Source organism: Periophthalmus magnuspinnatus, chromosome 20 (assembly GCF_009829125.3).
Source record: "Periophthalmus magnuspinnatus isolate fPerMag1 chromosome 20, fPerMag1.2.pri, whole genome shotgun sequence".
Taxonomy (NCBI): Eukaryota; Metazoa; Chordata; class Actinopteri; order Gobiiformes; family Gobiidae; genus Periophthalmus; species Periophthalmus magnuspinnatus.
In genome coordinates, this window is record NC_047145.1 from 993,871 (window position 1) to 1,016,885 (window position 23,015).

At 42.0% G+C, this 23,015-nt stretch overlaps 1 protein-coding gene across 1 annotated transcript in view; it reads right to left on the reverse strand.

The window, feature by feature from the left end:
* LOC117388275 (guanine nucleotide exchange factor VAV3) overlaps nucleotides 1-23,015 on the reverse strand; it is a 144,676-nt gene that overhangs the window by 55,902 nt on the left and 65,759 nt on the right. The window contains exons 3-9 of the mRNA XM_033985786.2: nucleotides 9,319-9,377; nucleotides 8,991-9,056; nucleotides 6,116-6,221; nucleotides 4,181-4,276; nucleotides 2,657-2,725; nucleotides 2,405-2,508; nucleotides 636-735 (exon numbers count right to left, since the gene is read on the reverse strand). Coding sequence (XP_033841677.1) covers nucleotides 636-735; nucleotides 2,405-2,508; nucleotides 2,657-2,725; nucleotides 4,181-4,276; nucleotides 6,116-6,221; nucleotides 8,991-9,056; nucleotides 9,319-9,377 — 600 coding nt within the window. The remainder of the gene's footprint in view (nucleotides 1-635; nucleotides 736-2,404; nucleotides 2,509-2,656; nucleotides 2,726-4,180; nucleotides 4,277-6,115; nucleotides 6,222-8,990; nucleotides 9,057-9,318; nucleotides 9,378-23,015) is intronic.

The following is a 23,015-nucleotide window of genomic DNA, read 5'->3' on the forward strand; positions in this document are numbered from 1 at the left end:
AGTGACAGAGTGAGCGTCTAAGCGTCTGAGTGAGTGAGTGTGAGCATTAGTGTCCCTTTAGTGTCTACAGTTTTAAATGTCATTACAAAGTGATCATATTCATTATATTTGTTCTGTTGTATCAGTGATTATTTTCCTCCAGAAAAGCTTCAGTGTTTCAGGTTTTTACTGAAACAAAACGAGAGACAAAGACTCAATGAAACAACAGAATAAAGTCTGGAAGATCCACCATCAGCTCCGTCTGAGCACGAAACAGGAAATGTTGAGACGGGGACAGTGTGAGAGGAAGAGAAGAGAGTGAACGACAGATAAAAAAAATATATAAATAATAATCAAAATAATAATAATAAATATTAAATGAGACAAAAAACCTATTTACAGTTAAACATACAACAGACATTTCATGCACAATAAACTTTTTTGACCCTTAAATGCCTTTTACTGTGTATTTTTGATGTCTAGAAATGCAGAAAAGAATTAAATGAATCACTCAAAGCCTCTGCAGGTAAATTCAGACTGAGCTGCAGTACCTCAGGCGCACACAAGAGGGAGCTGTGTGACCACGTATAAACACAGTGAATGGGGCTTTTGCATTATTTTACCTGTTTTTTGTGTTTTTTCTTTTAGTATTTTACCTCCAGCTTCATGCGGACGTCCTCTCGGTCTTTGCAGATGTTGTCTAAAGTTGCGATGGCGATTTCCACCTGACTGCAGTACTTCCCATAGATCAACAACCTGAAATACACAAGTTAAAATACAAATAAAGTATAAAGACGTGTACAGTTTAACCCTGACTCATAACATCCTTTGGTAAATGGTAAATACATTTTTATAGAGCGCTTTTTCACCTTTAACAGTATAATTGGAGTAAGATAACGGTAAGATATTTAGGAAACACATCACAAAAATGCAGATTTAAATGTTGCTAATATAAAGTTTGTCAGGTTTAAGAGCCGCCAGTGTAATTTCAAACTTTAAACGAGTTCTAATGTGATTACAAAGTGCTGATAAAAAACATTTTTCTGAATCAGGAGCAAATCAAATCAAGTCTTTTTGATTAAAGGCTGAACGATACTGAACCACTTCAGCTGTTTAAGGATGAAAAGATGAAGTGCTTCAGTTTCGTTCACGGTTTTAGCAATTTGTGGTTTACGAATAAAAAATGACATGGTGCTGTTTTTGGAGGGTTTTAGGTTTAGTTTGGGTTTAGGGTTTAGGGTTTGAGTTACGGATGGGTTAGGGTTTGGGTTTAGGATTAGGATTAAGATTAGGAATTAGGGGTTAGGTTTGGGTTAAGGGTTAGAGTTAGGGTTGGGTTTAGGGTTAGGGGTTAAGGTTGGATTAGGGTTGAGTTGGGTTAGGATTATGTTTAAGATTAAGGGTTAGGGTTAGCGTTATGGTTGGGTTAAGGGTTGGAGGTTAAAGTTAGCGGTTAGGGTTGAGTTAGTTACAGATGGGTTAGGGTTGGATTAGGATCAGGTTTAGGGGTTAAAGCTGGATTAGGGTTGAGTTGGGGTTAGGATTACGTTTAGGATTAGGGAGTAGAGGTTAGGGTTGGAGTTATGGTTTGGGTTAGGGTTAAGGTTTAGGGTTTAGGGTTGAGTTTAGGTTTAGAATCAAGTTTAGGGTTTGGGTTGGATTAGGGTTGAGTTAGAGTTGGGTTAGTGTTGGGATTAGGGTTGGATTAGGGTTCACTTCATTCATTTAATTTCATTTCTTTTCTCATTTCACGCACATGTATCAGGTTCACTTAAAGCACAGTTCACAAATTTGTTCTTATATAAACTCGAAAAGGAGAAAAGAAAACGTGTTAAACCCCAGCCCTGACTTTATTCACATTAGAACATAAATTAAACGCTTTGTTTAAACTTTCTATTCAGCTGAACAAAACAAAACGTGTTGAGTTAGTGTTGGATTAACGTTAGGGGTTTAGTGTTTAACATTTACTGACTTTTGTCTTTTTAAATCCAGGCTTAAAACATATTTATTCAGACTTTCAACACCTGGTAATGTTGTGACACATTATCATTATTTATATTTTGTTGTTAATGTATTTTATTTTTTTTTTATGTATTTTTTTTTTATTTATTTATTTATTTATTGTATTTTATTTATATGTATTTTATTTTATTTTATTCTCCTATTTTACTGTTTTAGTCTGATTTTAACTTGCTTTTAATTTGATTTCACTGAAAAGCACTTTGTTCACCTTGAGTGTTGTAAAATGCTCTATAAATAAACGTTAATTTAGGATCCATCACATATAAGTTAAATAAATTTGTTCACACGTTCAGTATCAGGGTGAAATGTCTTTGTATCACGGATGTAAACACTTGTACTTTACACTTTTAATGAGACAAAATGAGCATTAATCTGAGTGTGTGACCGTTTACGTTCGTCCCACCTCTCTTTGAACGTGATAAATATCTGGTACAGGTTTTGGGCACTTCTGTGTAACACGGAGTCTTGGATTTCAAGCAGCAAACTTTTATGAACTTTGACCAGGTCCTGAAAAAGAAAAGAAACATCACTTTATATTTTGAAAGCCACAAACGAACATATATGTATTTTGTATTTTTGTATTTTTGTATTTTTGTATTTATGGTATTAGCATCAACCTCCTCGACCTGCCTCTGAACTCGTTAAAGAAACTCACCGGGATATTCACAAAGATCCTCTCCGTCTCAGCCGTGGAGAGGAAGACGGTGAGGGGCGACATAAAGTGCTGCAGGAGAGAAACAGGAGAATGAGATTTGTCCCTCTGGGGTGTCCGTACAAATGGGAAAGTCATTTGGCTCTTGCTTTTGTTTAATGTGAAGTAGCAAAGCGCCGCAGTCAGCGAAACCACGAGCTCGCCGCCGCGTCCGCCCGAGTCACGACCGTAATCTCATTTTCCGAGTTTGAAACCGACGACTTTTTCCGCGTCTCAAAGTGAAGAGAATTTTACTCCATCCACTTTACGGCCGGAGTCATTTAGTGCGACGCTCCGCTGGGAAATCAGAGCGACTTTTCAGAACGGAAAGATGAGAGGATGAGAGCGGAGAGAGAGAAGTACTACACGTGGAGTAAAGACAGGAAAGAAAAGTAGTATTTAAGTACACACGGAGTAAACGCAGTAATACTGTAGTACACATGGAGTAAACGCTTTAAGGAAAAGTAGTATTTAAGTACACATGGAGTAAACTCAAAGTAGTATTTAAGTACACATTTAAAGTAGTATTTAAGTACACGTTTAAAGTAGTATTTAAGTACACGTTTAAAGTAGTATTTAAGTACACGTTTAAAGTAGTATTTAAGTACACATTTAAAGTAGTATTTAAGTACACGTTTAAAGTAGTATTTAAGTACACGGTTAAAGTAGTATTTAAGTACACGTTTAAAGTAGTATTTAAGTACACGTTTAAAGTAGTATTTAAGTACACATTTAAAGTAGTATTTAAGTACACGTTTAAAGTAGTATTTAAGTACACGTTTAAAGTAGTATTTAAGTACACATGGAGTAAACGCAGTAATACTGTAGTACACATGGAGTAAACGCTTTAAGGAAAAGTAGTATTTAAATACGCATGGAGTAAACTCAAAGTAGTATTTAAGTACACATTTAAAGTAGTATTTAAGTACACATTTAGGCTGAGTTCTTCTCTCAAACTGAAAACACTCTGTTCCACCTTGTGATGTCATCATGTGGTGATACAGGAAGTGCTCCACTGTGTTTTTAAACTCCACACACCTTCATTTATAGAATCATCTGGATGATTTTAGCTCTGAAATTAGCAAAACTAAAGGTAAAAGGAGCTGTTCACTTGAAAGCCACCACTTGATGACATCACAAGGTGGAACAGAGCGTTTTGATCTTTGTAGATGTTACAGACGAATAATAAAGTGACTCAAACATGTGAATGAAACAAAACACAACTCCAGGTCTGTTTTTGATGCACTAACTCCGTTCCAACACGGTTTAAAGCTCAGAAGAGTCAGGTTTGTGAGATACTGGACCTTTAAATCGTCCTTCACATTCTGACCATGTTACTGTAAATTATATTGACATTGTTATGTTTAATTTGTGTAATATCGGCTTTGATGGTGAGTCTTTGACCTGTCGATGTTTAGATGTTTAGATGTTCAGATGTTTAGATGTTCAGATATTCAGATGTTCAGATGTTCGGAGCGTGCTCAGTACCTTCTCGATAGATTCCAGCGTCTCCGTGTACTTCTCCTCTGTTTGTTTAATCTCCGTTAAACAGCAACTCCTGATGTCGGACTGTTTTTGGCAAGTCTGAAAAACAAACAGTACATTATACACAAACACACAAACGCACAAACATTATATATAAAGATTTAAATGCAAAAACACATAACGCAGTGTTGAAAAATGGCCAAAATATGTTCTTTTTGTTTCCATCTTACACAGAAATCAGCTCTGAACATACTGTAATATCTAGTGGGTTTTATAAAGGAGGGATGGGTTTATTTTGGGATTTGAAAACATTACTGCACAAAGAGTAAACTACAAGCCTCCGATGACTTTTTAAATCGAACTTGGCGGTGACAGTGGCTCAGTTGGTAGAGCGTTTGTCCACTGATCTGAAGGTCGATGGTCCGAATCCCGTGCTCAACGTAAAAAAAAAGCCGTGAAGGTGGAACAGCGCTGTATAAAAATGTGACCGTGGCCGACTTATCTGTTTTTTGCAGGTGAACTCTTCAGATAAACAGTGAGAACCAGAAGTCATTAGAAAAACTGATAGACCCTGTTCTATAAACTTGCACAGCTTCTTATCATGTGACAATATACAAATATAACACACTGCTTATTTTTTTACAACAAGATTCTGTTTCCCATCATGCAGCAGTGGTCACTCTCAGGTAAAAGACGAGCTCTGTTCTGACCCCCACGAAGGCAGAGGTATAAAACACTCACCTTGTTCCACTTTGCTTTAAATTTCTTAATGTGTGACCCCCACTCAGGTCTGCAGGTCGGGTTCTCCTCGTGGTCCCCAGGTCAAAAAGGAAACACAGGGGCGATTGGGCTTTTTCAGTGTCTGCGTCTAAACTCTGGACTGCACTTCCACTGAATGTTAGACTGGACGACTCACTTCCTGTTTTTAAATCTCTTCTTAAATCTCATTTTTCAGCTTGGCTTTTAACTCAGTGTAAAGAGTTGACATTTATCATGTTCTGTTTTTAATGTTATTCCATCTCATGTTTTTTGTGTTTTAACTTGTGTCCAGCACTTTGGTCGACTGTGTTGTTTTTAAAGTGCTTTATAAATAAAGTTGGATTGGAAGTTGGATAAAACAGACTCCGCCCACTAAGCTTTGGATTTAGCTGGACGCTGCCTTTACCCCGACTGTTTTTTCAGTAACAGACAGTAAAGATGGACAGAACCGTCTCTGTGCAACAGAAACTGACAGTGTCCATGTTTTCCACAGTGTCATTTATAAACTGCAAACACATGTAAACAGAAATGTGTGTATAATATGCACTTGTGTATGTTGTATGTAAGAAGAGTGTGTAAATGTGCATATGTTTATACTACGTGTGTGTATGTGTCTTATATAACATTGACTATTGTGAAAAATAAACAGAATTGAAATTATGCTGTTTCTGTTAAATATCTAATCCTCTTCATGACACACTTTCAAATTGATAAACAAATGTACGATCTAAACCTGAGCTGTAGTGGAATCTAATCTACTCTACTCTGCTTTTTTCAAAATAAAATGGTCAACAATCACATTTTACACAGCGTTTTTTCCACCTTCAAGACTCAAAGCGCCTTGCACAAGGACACGACGACAGGTTTAACGTGTGGAAACTGGAATCGCACCGCAAACCTTCAGATCAGTGGACAAACGCTCTACCAGCTGAGTCACTCTCGCCCCGTGTCCAGCACTTTTTGAATTCTAGAATCAGTTTTCTCTGATTAATGAATAAATGCTTGAATATAAAACAAAGGTCAAAGGTTAAACTCCATACTCCACAGATCTGTTTTTTTTTTATTTGAAATAAAGCCATTCTCTGTAGTTCGCTTAGTTTATTTGAACGTTCACTTGTAACTGACCTAAACTCGTCTAAAGTTAAAGATTCTGAAATGATCTGTGGAGGTGAAACTGACCGGAGGAGCGATGGCTTCTGTCTTCATCAAATCTTCATAAATCTCTCCTCCATCTTCATCGTCAAACACACAGTCGTACAGGTCCTCCTCATCCTCCACCTTTTCACTGAAAGAAAAAAAAAAAACAAGTATTAATTATGACAAAGTGGTTTAAATCTCACTTTAAAAATAACACTACAGCTTTGAAACAGTTAAACAGCTAAAGGGACAACATTTAATCTGGAGTTTAAATATAAATATAAATATAACTCTTTAAAATAAGGATCCAGCGATGTCACTTACTCCAGTAACAGTATCAGTACTTCATGTTGAGTACTCACTGATACCGAGTACGATACTGGACATTATATTTTCAGAGTTTTACACTGGTAAATCTGATTCATTACACAGGATTTTTATAATAAAGACACTTCATCTTAAATACTGATCTGAGGCTGTTTCACTTTTCAGGATAATTCTAATATCATTTAAATAAACATCTGTATTTAATATTTACACTTTGTCTGTGCTGACTGCTCCGCGCTAACGGTTAACAAGCTAAATGCTAAAGAGTCACTGTTAGCATGACAGTGAGAGTTGTGACTTTTACCACAGTCACTTTGTTAACGCTGTTTCTCTTTTTAAACCTCTGGACTCGCTCTGTTCAGTCGTAAAATGTGTTTGTCAGTTTCAATAAGTCACAACACACGGACAAACACCCGCCAGCGCCACGTTAGCATCGTTAGCATCATTAGCATCGTTAGCAGCGTTAGCATGCTACTGTCGTAAACAGCACTTTGCTGATCTCTGCTGTGAAATATAAAAACCTTTAGAGTCTGAAATATTTGTAAAGTTCATGTGACAGTTACAAGTGATTAAAGCTCAGATTTATGAGCACAACACAGAGCCACACAGAGCCACAGAGAGCCGCACGGAGCCGCAGAGAGCCACAGAGCCCTACTCTGGCATCGGCCCTTGGTATCGGCTCTTGGTATCGGCGGCACATTGATGAGTATGAGTACTGGCTCCTGTCGGTGCATCTTTACTGTAAAATGTGACTGAAGTGTCTCCTGCTGCACAAACCTCAGACCTGAGCATCAGTTTAGTCACTGAAGTAACCTCCAGATGTACACGGAGTACACGGAGTACATGTAGTACATGTAGTACATGTAGTACACGTAGTACATGTGGTAGTACTCGTACAGACCAAGAGTCAGTATCAGAGGATGAAGTACTCAATTATGTTACTCAAGTAAAAGTACAAATACAGAAGTAATATTATTTTCACATGAACAAATCTACTTACAGTAAAGTGCAGGGATGATTGGCACAGTACAGTAAAAGTACAGTATACAGTAAAAGTATTTAATGTATTTAAGAAATGTATTTCACAGTGTTGTTCATATGTTAAAGTGTAAATGTAGTGATCTCATGATTTTTGTGTATTTATTTTTGCTCAAACTCTTAAACTTTATTCAGGATGTTTCCATGAATAAGGCAAAAATAAACCCTCAAATTATATGAAAAATACTTTTTATTTTTCCGTCCAGTTCAAAAATGTAGTGGAGAAGAAAGTACAGATACTGCTCTCAAATGTACTCAAGTAAAAGTAAAAAGTACACACTGTAAAATGTACTTAAGTAAAGAGCAGACAAACACGTGCTCCAACTAAACTCACGTTTGCACTGGCGCATTTTGACCAACAGGTGTCGCCAAAAAACAAGCAGCGGAGTCAGTTTACACACACACACACAGATACACACACAGATACACCCCCACACACAGATACACACACACACTCACACACAGATACACCCCCACACACACCCCCACACACAGATACACACAGATACACACACACACTCACACACAGATACACACACACACTAATGTAATGAAACACAGTGTTGTTGTATTTCACTGTGAGTTTGACAAATCTGTGAAAATGTGACGTAAACAGGACAGTCCCAAGTGAGAGTCAAACCGAGTCCACGGTACTAATGTCCTGGTTTAGCCTTGGTTTGGTCCTGCTTTAGTCCCAGTTTAGTCCCGGTTCAGTCCTGGTTCAGTCCTGTTCTAGTATTGTTCTAGTCTTGTTCTAGACCTGGTTTAGTCCTGGTTCAGTCCTGGTTCAGTCCCGGTTCAGTCCCGGTTCAGTCCTGGTTCAGTCCTGGTTCAGTCCTGGTTTTGCCCTGGTTCAGTCCTGTTCTAGTCTTGTTCTAGTCTTATTCTAGACCTGGTTTAGTCCCGGTTCAGTCCTGGTTTAGTCCTGGTTCAGTCCTGTTCTAGTCTTGTTCTAGTCCTGGTTTAGGCCCGGTTTAGTCCTGGTTCAGTCCTGGTTCAGTCCTGTTCTAGTCTTGTTCTAGTCCTGGTTTAGTCCTGGTTCAGTCCTGGTTCAGTCCTGGTTCAGTCCTGTTCTAGTCTTGTTCTAGTCCTGGTTTAGGCCTGGTTTAGTCCTGGTTCAGTCCTGGTTCAGTCCTGTTCTAGTCTTGTTCTAGTCCTGGTTTAGGCCTGGTTTAGTCCTGGTTCAGTCCTGGTTCAGTCCTGTTCTAGTATTGTTCTAGTCTTGTTCTAGACCTGGTTCAGTCCTGGTTCAGTCCTGGTTCAGTCCCGGTTCAGTCCTGGTTTTGCCCTGGTTCAGTCCTCTTCTAGTCTTGTTCTAGACCTGGTTCAGTCCTGGTTTAGTCCTGGTTCAGTCCCGGTTCAGTCCCGGTTCAGTCCCGGTTCAGTCCCGGTTCAGTCCCGGTTCAGTCCTGTTCTAGTCTTGTTCTAGTCCTGGTTCAGTCCTGGTTTTCCTCATGTTTGGACTGTGAGTCTCATTTCCAGACTTCCCCTTTAAGACACTTTGTCTCTTAGGACAGAAAAAGGACAGAAAAAGGACAGAAAAAGGACGTACTCTATGAGGTCTTCCAGGTGGTTGTAGATTTCTTCGTCCTGGACACTCTCCTCGGTCGGAAACGGCCTGAAAAGTCCAAAGATGGAGTCACATCACACTCTTTATGTGTAAAACTGTAAAAGTCCGTATTAGAGCTTTAGAACATGGATTAAAGCCACGAGCGTCAGTCTGTGTCACATCGAAGCTTCACGCCGCCGCGATACGTCCAAGAGCGAACGAGGAAGTGTCAAAATCGACCTCCGCACCGACGATTCCCATGAAACAAAAAGTGTAAAGAGAAAAAGAGACAGAAACAACACGACGCTCAAATAAAACTCTAAATATTCACCTGATTCCAGTTTGTTGAGCGATGGTCGAGTAGGAAAGTCTGGATAAAGTGTCCATGACCTGGAACGAAACAAACGCCACATTTAAACACGTTTAAGTTCAGAAGATTCAGTTTGTAATTTAAGGAAAAGAACAGATTTAAACGCAACAAATACTCGAGTAAAAGTAAAAGTATCACATGAGAAATCTACTTAAGTAAAAGTATTAAAGTATCTGTTTAAAAATGTACTTAAAGAGTAAAAAGTAAAAGTATTTAGAGGACCAGGACTAAACCAGGACTAAACCAGGACTAAACCAGGACTGAACTAGGTCTAAACCAGGACTAAACCAGGACTGAACTAGGTCTAAACCAGGACTAAACCAAGACTAAACCAGGACTAAACCAGGTCTAAACCAGGACTAAACCAGGACTAAACCAGGACTGAACCAGGACTAAACCAGGACTGAACCAGGACTGAACCAGGACTAAACCAGGACTAAACCAGGACTGAACCAGGACTAAACCAGGACTAAACCCGGTCTAAACCTGGACTAAAACAGGACTAAACCAGGACTAAACCAGGACTAAACCAGGACTAAACCAGGACTGAACCAGGACTGAACCAGGACTAAACCAGGACTAAACCAGGACTGAACCAGGACTAAACCAGGACTGAACCAGGACTAAACCAGGACTAAACCAGTTCTGAACCAGGACTAAACCAGGTCTAAATCAACTAAATAGATCATTGTTTTCTTCTGTTTTTATTTGTATATTTTTGTTCGTTTAAATTCTGAACGTGTTAAAAATAAACCCTCAGACTTTTCTCGCACAATAAGAAAAATACTTTTACCGGTTCAAAAATGAGTAGAAAGTACAAATACTGCTCTCAAATGTACTCAAGTAAAAGTACACACTGTAAAATGTACTTAAGTAAAGGGCAGATACCTGAAAATTACTTCAGTGCAGTACTTTGCTGCTTTTACTTCCTGTATTTTAAACATGTACATGAAATTAATAAAGGTAGAAAGTTTATATCCAAGTTTTAGTTCTACTGTAAAAAAGTAAAAACTGTAGTAGTATTGTAACTGTCATGACCCCTCGAATGACCACAGCCCCTCCACAGATCTGATATGGTAAAAGCACATGTTTTTTTCCTCTTCTGTATTAAAAATAGCCTGTTCAGTGTTGTTGTAATTCTCAAAGTGAACACACGAGGGCAGCGTTCACAAACATTCAGCTCTGAGAGAAACAAACGACACATTTTCACTTCATCATTAAAATCTCGTTTCATTCACAAATCCACACGTCACAGTTTATGAATGAGTTTGAAAACACACAACACACAACCTGCCCGTGTGTGTGTGTGCGTCCAGATACAGGTCAGTCCAGCGTATGGGGTTATATGGATTGTGTAACGTGCGATCCCATTGGTCGACGCGTTTGCCGTTTGTATGACAAGCAATTTCACGGAGCGGCGGTCGTCCTCTGACCTTGAGCGTCCGGAAATACAGCGTTTGACCCACAGCACTGACCACTGTGGAGCTGTGGAAGTGGGAAAACGACTAGAAGTGACCCACAGAGAGGATTTAAAGACGACAAACGGAAAGAGTTTAACACGAGGAAATGAAAGTCGACGAGGAAGACGAACGTTTGGAAAATTTACAAGAGACGACAGTGAAAGAACAAAAAGAGTCGAGCATCAGAAACTAAAACGAGGATAGAAAATATACACTGAATATATTTAGAACAGGGTCACTCACATTCGCCGGGGGCCACAGGAGGCGGAGTCAGGGGGAGGCGGAGTCAGGGGGAGGCGGGGCTTATCACGTATTTGAAATGTTCTCAAAATACGCCAGTTCTTAAGGATTTTATGGATCGACATCGTTATTTGTTGAATCTTTTGCAACGGGAGGAAACAGCTCGAGTGACACGTGACACAACGACATCACACAGGCCACAAAATGTCCTCTCACGGGCCGCAATTGGCCCCCGGGCCGCGAGTTTAAGATCCCTGGTTTAGAACAAGTACTAGGACTAAACCAGGACTAAACAAGGACTAATCCAGGACTAAATGAGGACTAAACAAGGACTAAACCAGGACTAAACCAGGACTAAGTGAGGACTAAAACAGGACTAAACCAGGACTAAACCAGGACTAATCCAGGACTAAACCAGGACTAAACCAGGACCAAACCAGGACTAAACCAGGACTAAACCAGGGCTAAACTAGGACTAATCCAGGACTAAACCAGGACTAAACCAGGACCAAACCAGGACTAAACCAGGGCTAAATCCAGGGCTAAACCAGGACTAAACCAGGACTAAACCAAGACTAAATGAGGACTAAACCAAGACTAATCCAGGACTAAACGAGGACTAAATGAGGACTAAATCAGGACTAAACCAGGACTGAACCAGAATCAGGAAATGCACAGTTAGCATGCTAGTTCTTTTCAAACTCCGCTCTGATCTTTGAGAAACGTGAAAAACACTTATAAACTCATCACTGTGAATGATCAGGACGGTGTGAGTCAAAACGACGTGAGGAACGACTTTAAAATCTGCAAAACGTTTAAAATGAACGATAAAAATGAATGAATGAATGAATATTGTTTATTTGAGCAGACATAATAAAAACAAACAAAACAAAACAGTGTACACCCAGATCCCAAGTTTTGTACAATGCTCAAAAGGAGTAAACAGAAGTAAAATACTTGTGTGCGCTTACCCCCCATATTTAACTAAGTAACACCATTTAAATTTCATTGCAGTAGCAAACATAGATACATTCCTTCACCAAAATCAAATAGAAACAAAAATATAGTTAAAAGTATAAAACACACGATGTGGGTGTGTGAGTGTGTGTGGGTGTGTGTGTGTGTGTGTGTGTGTGTGTGTTGATGTACAAATGCTCTGACCCTTGAAGGTGGAAACTCACTGTGTAAAACTGTATGTGGCGGCCATGTTGGATCAGTGTGACATAAGCAGAACTGACCACACTCTGGCCACACCCCCACAACCAGCTCCAGGCCAAAAGCCCCTCACCCCCTCACCCCCCCCTCCCCCTCACAGATCAATATCATCCCAGAGAACAGCCCCCGCCCCGGACACACGAGAAAACACACGACAACGAGGTTTAAAACGTGTTAGAACGATGTTAGTGCGTCACAAACACACACTGGAGTTGTGTTTTGTTTCATTCTCACGTTTGAGTCGCACTTTATTATCAGTCTGTAACATCAACAAAGATCAAAATGTGACGTTCCACCTTGTGATGTCATCAAGTGGGAGTTTTCAAGTGAACAGAGACTTTTACCTTTAGTTCAGTCGAAAGAAAGAGAAGAGAGAGAGGAGAGAGAGAGAGGAGAGGGAGGAGAGAGAGAGGGGGGAGAAAGAGGAGAGAGGGGAGGGGAAGAGAGAGAGTGAGAGAGGGATGAGAAATGAGACAGAAAGAAGAGAGATGAAAGAGCAGGGTGTGAGAGAAAGAGAGGAGAGAGAGTGAGGAGAGAGAGGGGAGAGAGAGAGAGGAGACAAAGATAAGAGAGAGGAGGGGAAGAGAGAGAGAGGGGGGAGAAAGAAAAAGAGGAGATAAATAAGATTGAGAGGAGAGGAAGGTGGGGGGAGAGAGAGAGAAAAAGAGAGAAGAGGAAGGAGAGAAAAAGTGAGAGAAGGGAGAGAGGAGACAGAAAGGTAAGAGATGAGAGAGAGGAGGAAGAGATAAAGAAAGAGGAGAGAGGGAAGATTGGCAATTCCAGGATTCCTGAAATGATCCAGATGATTCTAGTGAAGGTGGAGTTTAAAAACACAGTGGAGCACTTCCTGTATCACCACACGATGACATCACAAGGTGGAACAGAGTGTTTTCAGTTTGAGAGAAGAACTTAAATCTGCAGGTTTGTTAAACGTGTGAATGAAACAAAACACAACTCCAGTTTGTGACGAGGAGACGACTCTAGGACAGATCAGAGTCACATGGACTTTAAGTGTCTTGCCCAAGGACACAACAGCAGCTTTCACCTGTGGGAGCTGGAGTTGAACCTTTGAACCTGTGATGATTCAAAATGTCGTGTGTGTTGATATAAACGTGCTCAGCTCTACGGCCCAAGGCTCAAAATTCAAATGATGCCGGTTTAATTCTGCAGATGAGACGAGTCTGAAGAGTCGAAATGAACCCCCAACCCACACAGACAGGAAGTGTCCTGCTCAATGACACAACAACAAAGACTGAACCTTCAGATGAGGGCCATGGTTCACTACAATGTGGAATTTAAGGACATTCACAAGTGTCCTGGTTTGGTCCCGGTTTAGTCCTGGTTTAGTCCTGGTTTGGTCCTGGTTTGGTCCTGGTTTGGTCCCGGTTTAGTCCTGGTTTAGTCCCGGTTTAGTCCTGGTTTGGTCTCTGTTTGGTCCTGGTTTGGTCCCGGGTTAGTCCCGGTTTAGTCCTGGTTTGGTCTCGGTTTGGTCCTGGTTTGGTCCCGGTTTAGTCCCGGTTTAGTCCTGGTTTAGTCCCGGTTTGGTCCCCATTTAGTCCTGGTTTAGTCCCGGTTTAGTCCCGGTTTGGTCCCGGTCCGGTTTAGTCCCGGTTTAGTCCCCATTTAGTCCTGGTTTAGTCCTGGTTCAGTTCTGAACAGTGTTGGATGAAGTACTCCATTCTGTTACTTAAGTAAAAGTACAGATACCACAGCAAAAAAATACTCAAGTAAAAGTATCACATTTTAAAATCTACTTCAGTAAAAATATTAAAGTCCATGTTTAAAAATGTACTTAAAGAGTAAAAAGTAAAAGTATTTCTCACAGATTTTGAGTCTTTAAAGCTTCAATGTGGAGATTTTGATAAAGATTTGAGCTGAAATTTGAAGAAACAACTGAATCGATTCTTTTGTTTTTTCTGTTTTTATTTGTTTATTTTTGTTTTGTTTTTGTTCAGCCTTTTCAGCAGCTCACACAATAAGAAAATAAAAAAGTGAAGTATAAAGTACAGATACTGCTCTCAAATGTACTCAAGTAAAAGTAAAATGCCTAAAAGTAGAGTATTTTATTACTTTTACTTCAGTTCGTTCCATCTCTGGTCCTGAGTAGAATTTTGAGCTGATCTAAAACATAAACAACAACTTTTCCCTCAAACTCTGACAGTTTTAGTCCAAATCAAACACTTTTATTCTCTGTAAAACTCCCGGGAGAAAAAAAAACTTTAAATACGACTTATAGTATAAAAAAACACTGCCCCCTTCTGGCAGAACTGAAGTAAACCAGGTCCAAACAGCGTCCAGCTCCAGGTCTGTGTCCATCACACACGAGTCCCACGCCTCTGCACACACTCACACCCACCACCAGGAGGAGCTGTGGTCAACGTGAGTCCGACTGAAGTGTGAGAAGAGCAGACGACGGGACGGGACGCGTTTAGGAAAGAGCGGGACGAGCGCTCGCTTCACCGTAAAACTATGAAGAGTCTGGAGTTTGAAAGTGTAAAGGCTCATTTCTAGAACTCGACTTGACCGAATTAGAGAAAGAAACGAAAAGAACGAGGATAAACGGCGCCTCGAGGACAAATCTGAGCGGCTCCGCGTCCGTCGGCCCCGTTTCACTTCTGACTGAAAAAAAATCAGTTCTAAAAAAAAATAACATTTTTTTTATTAGTGATGCTCAAAAAGATTTAAATAGTTTTACGTTTCATGGTTTGGAAATCTGGACTCTTTTTAGCTTTAGGACAGGGGCGGAGCCAGCGGGGGGCGGGGCCAGCGGGGGGAGGAGCCAGCGGAGGGGGGCGGAGCCAGCGGAGGGGGGCGGAGTCAGCACTGGCCTCCTCAATAGCCCCCCTAAAGATTTCTGCGCCATTTTCACTGCAAATCTGATCTAATCTTGATTCAAACGTCCAAAATGGCGACTCCAGAGTTTTTAGAATGAGACTAAAATAAAAATGAACGTGTTAAGTGAAGAAACTAGCCCCTCCCCCACAGCTCCTCCCACCAAAACTTTTGCACCTTCGAGGCTCAAAAACTAAAAAAAACCACACAAATAAAGAGTTATTTTGTGTTTTTTCTTAACTCCACGGCGTCGTACAAACACATCGGCGTCGTCGTGTTTGTCGCGGTTCAGCGGGTGAAACAAAACGCCGCTCTGCGATTGGTCGATCCACAGGAGCCGTTCAACATGAATCTGAGACTCTGGACTCAGCAGGTAAGAGGAGGAGGAGGAGGAGGAGGAGGAGGAGGAAGAGGAGGAGGAGGAGGAGCAGGAGGAGGAAGAGGAGGAGGAGGAGGAGGAGGAGGAAGAGGAGGAGGAGGAGGAGGAGGAGGAGGAGGAAGAGGAGGAGGAGGAGGAGCAGGAGGAAGAGGAGGAGGAGCAGGAGGAGGAGGAGGAGGAGCAGGAGGAAGAGGAGGAGGAGGAGGAGGAGCAGGAGGGAGAGGAGGACGAGGAAGAGGAGGAGGAGGAGCAGATTATGAACAGGTCAGTGACGGGGCGCTGGGGTCATGTGACTGATGAGAAGAGAGAGAGAGAGAAGAGAGGAGAGGAGGAGAGAGAGGAGGAGGAGAGGAGGAGAGAGAGGAGGAGAGAGAGAAGAGAGGAGAGGAGGAGAGAGAGAGGGAGGAGAGGAGGAGAGAGAGAGGGAGGGAGGATGAAAGAGGAAGAGGAGAGAGAAGAGAGGAGCAGGAGCAGGAGGAGGAGGAGGAGCAGGAGGAGGAGGAGGAGCAGGAGGAGGAGGAGGAGGAGGAGCAGATTATGAACAGGTCAGTGAGTGAGTGAGAGTGAGGGGCTCTGGGGTCATGTGACTGATGAGGAGAGAGAGAGAGAGGGAGGATGAAAGAGGAAGAGGAGAGGAGGAGGAGAGAGAGGGAGAGGATGAAAGAGGAAGAGGAGAGAGAGAGGAGAGGAGGAAGAGAGAGAGAGGATGAAAGAGGAAGAGGAGATAGAGAGGAGAGGAAGAGGAGAGAGAGAGAAAGGGGAAAGAGGGGGAGAGAGAAGAGGAGGAGAGAGGAAGGAAAAAAGGAGAGAGGATGAAAGACAAAGAGGGGAGAGAGAAGAGGAGAGAGGAAGGAAAAAAGAGAATGAAAGACGAAGAAGAGAGAGGAAACAGAGAGAAGAGGAGGAGAAAGGAGAAAAGGAGAGAGAGGATGGAAGAAGAGGAGGAGAGAGGAAAGAAGAAGAGTGAGAGAAAAGAAGAGAGAGAGGAAAAAGGAGAGAGGATGAAAGAGGAGAGAGAGAGAATGAAAGAAAGAAAGGAGGAGAAAGAGGAAGGAAAAAGAGAGGATGAAGGAAGAGGGGAGAGAGAGAAGAGAGGAAGGAAAGAGAATGAAAGACGATGAGAGAAGAAGGAGAAAGAAGATGAGAGGCAGAGAGAACAAGAAGATGAGAAAGGGAGAGAGGATAGAAAGAGGAGAGACAGAGAAAGAAAGAAGAAGAAGAGGGGAGGGAGAAAGAGCAAGGAAGGAAAGTGAGAGAATGAAAGAGAATGAGGAGAAAGGAGAAAATGGAGAAAGAGCGACAGAGAGAGAGAAAGAAGATGAGGAGAGAGAGGAGAAGAAGTGGGAGACTGCCGGAGGAGAGGGAAAGAGACGAAGGAGAGAGAGTGAAAGACAGAGAAAGGAAGGAGAGAGAGGAGACAGAGAGAAAGAAACAATGAGAGAGCAGGGGACAGAGAGGAGAATGAGTGGAACAGAATCAGAAAGAAGAGAGCGAAAGAGAAGAGAGAAAGAGAGAGGAAGAGAAGAGAGGAAGAAAGAAATAAGATGGAGAGAGACAGAGAAAGAGGAGAGAGAGAAATTGAGAAAAAGAACACACAGAAGCAGCTAGAGAGAAGGAGAGAAAGAAAAGAGGGAGAGAAGGGGACAGTGTGAGAGGAGAAGGAGTGGGAGAGTGGGAGAGAGGGATGAGGAGAGATGGAGGGGGTGAGGAGGACACAGACTGACGCTTTGAGCTGAATCACTGACTCTGATGTAACGATCCACACCAGGCCAATTAAAAGAGGATGAGGGAAGCGTCTGGGGGAGTTGAAAGGCGGAGTGACAGATACGTGTGGAGGAGGCGCGTGGGAGGAGACAGGGGGCGCCGTGGAGGCAGGTGCACGGCAGCAGCATCATATGTGCAATAAAAACAACGTTACCATGACGATTAAAACAATGAAACAACAGACAACAATAAACAACAACAATAAACAACGAAAAACAACAATAAACAACAACAATAAACAACAACGGAAAACAACAACAATAAACAACAACGGAAAACAACAACAATAAACAACAACAATAAACAACAACGATAAACAACAACTAAAACAACGGCTGAATATTTGTTTTAGTTTAAACAAGATGCAATTTTTATGTTTTTTAATTTATTTTTATTCTATTTGTGATGATTATTTATTGATGCAACTGTAAAAACAAAAAACAAAAGTGTCAAATATAAAGAGCAGTTTATTAGGGGGCGCTTAGCAACGCTGTCAATCAAACCTGTTGCTAACGCTAACGGGAAAGAAGGACCTGATTTGTCTGTTATTAATGTTCAGATCTTGATTTACAGACACAATAGTGAAATAAAAACCCCAGGATCATGTAGAGGGTTAATACGAACATTTAAGACCAAAATGACGAGAGACGACGGAGCAGGAAGTTGCGCGCATGATCACTTCCTGTTTGGAACGCAGTGGCGGCTAGCAGGTTAGCTCTGTCCGTTTATGTTTACTAGTTTACACATATATCCATCTCTGTTCATCTCTGCAGTTTGACACTTTCCTATCAGAGCGTTAGCCTGATGCTACACAGCTAACACACACATTACATTTGCTCTGTTTTATTGCTTGTTGCCGTGGTTACGATACATGACACCACACGAAATCACATCTGAAGATCAAACCGGCGCTAAAATCGATCCAAAAATGAACAAAATTTGACTCTCATTCGTCGCTACATAAACTTTTCCTCTTTGTTCTGGATTTAAACTGGAGCAACACATTTTAAAACAAAGAAAAAAACATCTTTGTGCATCTGAACAGTGTGTTTTCTGACTGTACACACACACACACACACACACACACGAGCGTCGGTCTCTTACCCACGCTGCCTCTGCCCCAGTTTCTATCGTCTTTTCTTCCTTAAATTACTGATTAGCGTCTAAAAAAAGGAGCTCTTACATAATCCTGGCACAAAAAACCTCACAGAGCCGACGGTTCACTCAACTGATTAAAAAAATATATGAGTCTTTTCAATTTTACTTCAAATACGACACGGCGGAATGAAAACAGAAAACCTCCGGGCGTCCGCGGCGGCTCCGTTCAAACCTCACGCTCACGCACGTCTGCGGGTGTGTGGCTCAAGGACACAACGGCAGCGCACGCCGGTCTGAAAGATTGAACCAACAACCTTCAGAACGGCGAGCACAGACTGTGTAAAGAAGACGTCACCCACGGCGTTCGGCTCTAAATGAAGCTAGCAGTTATAGCGGCTAATCTGCACCGTATCATAGCAACCAAAGAGCGAATTAGTTTAAACATGACACACTTTTTTATGTTTTTATGTTTTATGTCGGCTGTAAAAACAAAAACCAAAGTGTCAAATATAGAGCGTGGTTTAGCAGGGGGCGGGCAGTTAGCATCGCTGTCAATCAAACCTGTTGCTAACGCTAGCGGGAGCGACGTTGCGGAAAGAAGGCGTCTGATTTGTCCAGGATCACGTAGAGCAGGTTAATATGAACATTTAAGAACAAAATGACGAGTCTGACAGCAGCAGGTACGATGTCGACGGAGCAGGAAGTGCGCCCATGATCACTTCCTGTTTGGAAAGTGGCGGCTAGCGGGTTAGCTATGTCCATTTATCAGAATCAGAAGACTAAGACACAAACTAGGAATTTTCTTTGGTGATAAATTGCAACATAAAAACACTGAATAACAATATAAAAAGTAGAAATAAAGTAAAAGTAGAAATATAGGTATTGTTATAAAAAATATATACAATAATTTATATAAACAGTCTATGGTTTGAATAAGGTCGGGAAGAGATCGCTACGTTACTCAAACCTCTTCAGACGTGTTTTTGACGAGGGAACCGCATTATAACATGGCAGAAAGCTAAAAAAACAGATATATTTTGCTTTATATCCTCACGTTTAAATATTTCCATCTATTTTTCCTGCTCGTAGCACATTAGCGAGGACCAAACGCTGCCTGATCTGTGTCAAGCTAACGTCTCCTGTGGTTGCATATCTCTTCTTCCCTCGTCTTCCCTTGTGGTCGTCTCGCGTCTAAACCTCGGTGCCACAAATAGGCTGATTCCAATCTGACTTTGACGTACGCTAAAGATCGCTAACCGCGTCGATGCTAAAGCCGCGTTTCCGTGTGTGTGTCAGGCGTTGTATTGAGTGCGAGTGCGGTTCAAGCTAACGTTACGTCACTGACCTCTGCAGGGCGACAGCGACGGTCATGTTTATTTACATGGAAACATATTTAAACAGGCGCAGAAATCAGATACTCGTCGATATTGAAATTAGAGACTCGTTTGAACAAGTATCGATACTAAACAAGTCCCGCTGAAACAGAAAACAGGAAGTGATCATGAGCGCACTTCCTGTTCCGTCGACTGACTCCGATTTACATCAGAAAACTGTCAACACGGAAACATCATCGGTCGATTGGTCAGATCCATTGACCCACTGCATAAAAACAACATTTATCGTTACCATGGAGACACAATTAAGAAGAAAAAGTTACAGCGCGCAGCTTTAATCGTAAGGCCAAAAAAAATGTGTAGTTCTATTCAATTAAAACAAACTAAATTGTCCCTAAATGACATAATCAAAACTCTTTTCTCGCAGACGCACGTTTAAATTAGTTCTGTTAATCTGCACAAAAAGAAGAAACCGTCATTTTCCGGAGACTAAAGACGCCTCTTCTTCAAACCGATTAAACCCGAGACACAAAACACGTCCATTTGTTTTGCAGATACCAAACCCAGACCCACAATGCATCTGCCGCGGCGATATCACATTCTGCGTTTGCATATCTCCTCCAGCGGAACACGCCAGACAAGCTAATAAAACCTTGATTAGCTCCAGGGGAAAAAATAGCTAATGTTTGGCAATCAGTGACACGGCCCATTAACGGCCATGATGCCTCATTACAGTGTTTGGATCCACAGATCAGGAGGCAGGACACGTCTCCACCGCCGCCGCCAAACCGCCGCCAAACCGCCGCCAAACCTCCTCCAAACCGCCGCCAAACCCCGCTCGTTTTCTTCATTAGTTTTGCTGTCATCAAATCAATGTTTTTAATCTCATGTTGAGTGACGTCATCCACAAAATGAAATAACGACATTTAAAATAAAACAAATGTTCGTCTCCGCAGAAATTCACGTTTAACCGTTAAGAAGAAAAAAAAATGCTTTGTGTAATTATTAAAGTTTGTACAACGGTTTGGATCGAGCTCATTCAGAAGCTGTGACGTTCGTGAGCAGGAGACTGGGTTTTGCTGCTAACGGTAAGGAACTAGCATGCTAACAGTGCACTTCCTGGTGACTGGATGATAAACTGCTCCATAAAAAAAGAGCTGTTTTTATGACGGACCTGGACTGGACCTGGACATCTGAAAATGTTGCTTCGTTTTGACATTTTCTGAAACTGAAGCTGCAAAGATTCAAGCGACTCATTTATAACTCGATATCTGAACATTTTCTCGTGTTTCTTGTAAAATATCAAACAATATCACGATGTAACAAAGCCCCCCATAGCCCCGCCCACCCCGCAACAACAACTGAGCGTTTTCTAAATCTGGAAACGTCGATTAAAGACCGGAGCAAAACGAGATAAAACTGATAAAAACTAATAAAAACAAAAACAAACACATCTGCCGTTTAAATCCACTGATCCCTGATGAACTGACACATTTATGAGTTTAACAATAAGAAAAAAGGAAGTGTTTTATTTATAAGTCCATCCCTCTTTTATAAACCGTATAAAGAAGTGACTGAGCGAGACGTCACCGCAGCTTCAGCTCCAAATGAAGCTCATCGACGCTAAAGCTAAAGCGGCTAATCTGGATCTTATCATAGTATCATAGCAACCAAAGAGCCAGTCAGGAGCGAGGTTAGATAACGTCCTTTCCCGCCCACACCGCTGGTTTAGCAGAGAACTGTCAATCAAACCTGTTGCTAACGCTAACAGGAGCGACCGCGGGGAAAGACGGCGCCTGATTTGTCTGTTATTAATGTTCAGATCTTGATTTACAGACACAAAAGTGAAATAAAAACCCCAGGATCATGTAGAGGGTTAATACGAACATTTAAGACCAGAATGATGAGAGTCGATGGAGCAGGAAGTGCGCGCATGCTCACTTCCTGTTTGGAGCGCGGCGGCTAGCAGGTTAGCTACGTCCATTTATATAAAAAGTCTGTGGGTGACGCGCAACTTCTGAGGCGACGAAAACTGTGGGCGTCAAAATTCCAACGAGCGTCAATCCCTCAGTCAAACCACACACACACACACGGGGTCGGTTAAGTGTTTTGCTCAAGGACACAACGGCAGTGTGAGTTTACCCGCAGTGACTGTACGATATGTTTGGTTTTATTTTTTCATAAAGCGGGTGAACATTAGCTCTGGTGGCAAGTAGTCACATTTTTATATCGCACTTATAACATCGTTTATCGTGATAATAATCGTTCGTGGGACATTTTATATAATCGTGATAATCGCCAACAAAGATAATCGCCGCAAAAAACGATTTATCCACGGAGGAGTCGACAGGGGGACAAAGACGTCTGTTGTCCCGGGTTTAGGGGGCCCAGAATTGGACTCTCTTCCTATTAATTTGTATTAGGGGGGGCCCATGTGAGACTTCTTGCCCCGGGCCCCCAAGTTTCAGTCGACGGCCCTGTTCATCCAGAATATTCTCCGCTCGATCGTAGTTATTTTACACTTCTTTAAACGTGGAACTTATTCATAAAGTTAAAATGATAATTATTCATATCCAGAACATTTTAAACTGTCAGAAACTTTAATAATTATGGTGATATAATCGTTAATCGTGATTATTTTGGCCGTGAGAAAATTGACACCGAATTTCAATATCGTCCCACGCCTCAACCTTCAGATCAGTGGGCAAATGTTCTACCAACTGAGCCGCTGTTGTACGTGAATGACAATAGGTGGCGCTATCAAAATGACCTGGTTTAAGCATAAAAGATTCAAAGTGTTATCCTTATGGTTCTAACACAAGGGGGCGCTGTTCCACTGTCCCAAACTGATCACACACAGCAGCACTTGACCAGTTTTCCTTTTTCGTGTCTGTCGTAAATGTTTAACAATAACTGTGCAGTGTAGAGGAGTTTGTGCGTTCCACGTCGTGCCGTCTGCTCTTTGGCTCGGCGAGGGGAGGCCGGACATGAAAGCCTTGGCCCATAACAGCGTCAACGTCCCGGAGTGAGTGGGCCGTCTGTCTAAAGCTGTGCCCTGCAGCGCTCGCTCCAAACCCCCGGCCTCGTGTTTGGCTCTTTTATTCCGGGAGCGTGTGATCCCGCCGCGCCTCCCCCCCGCGCCCCTCCGTTGGGTTCGGGGGCCCCGTGTCAAACGTGTGGGCCGGGACAGGAGCGCGGCCCAGATTCCACGCTGGACACCGGTATTAAAACATCACGGCGAGATGAAAAAGTGATCGTCGTGTCTCTGTGGTTACAATCGACCGCGGATCAAATTTAACTCGCAAAAATATCCGACGACAACGTAAACGCGTCCGA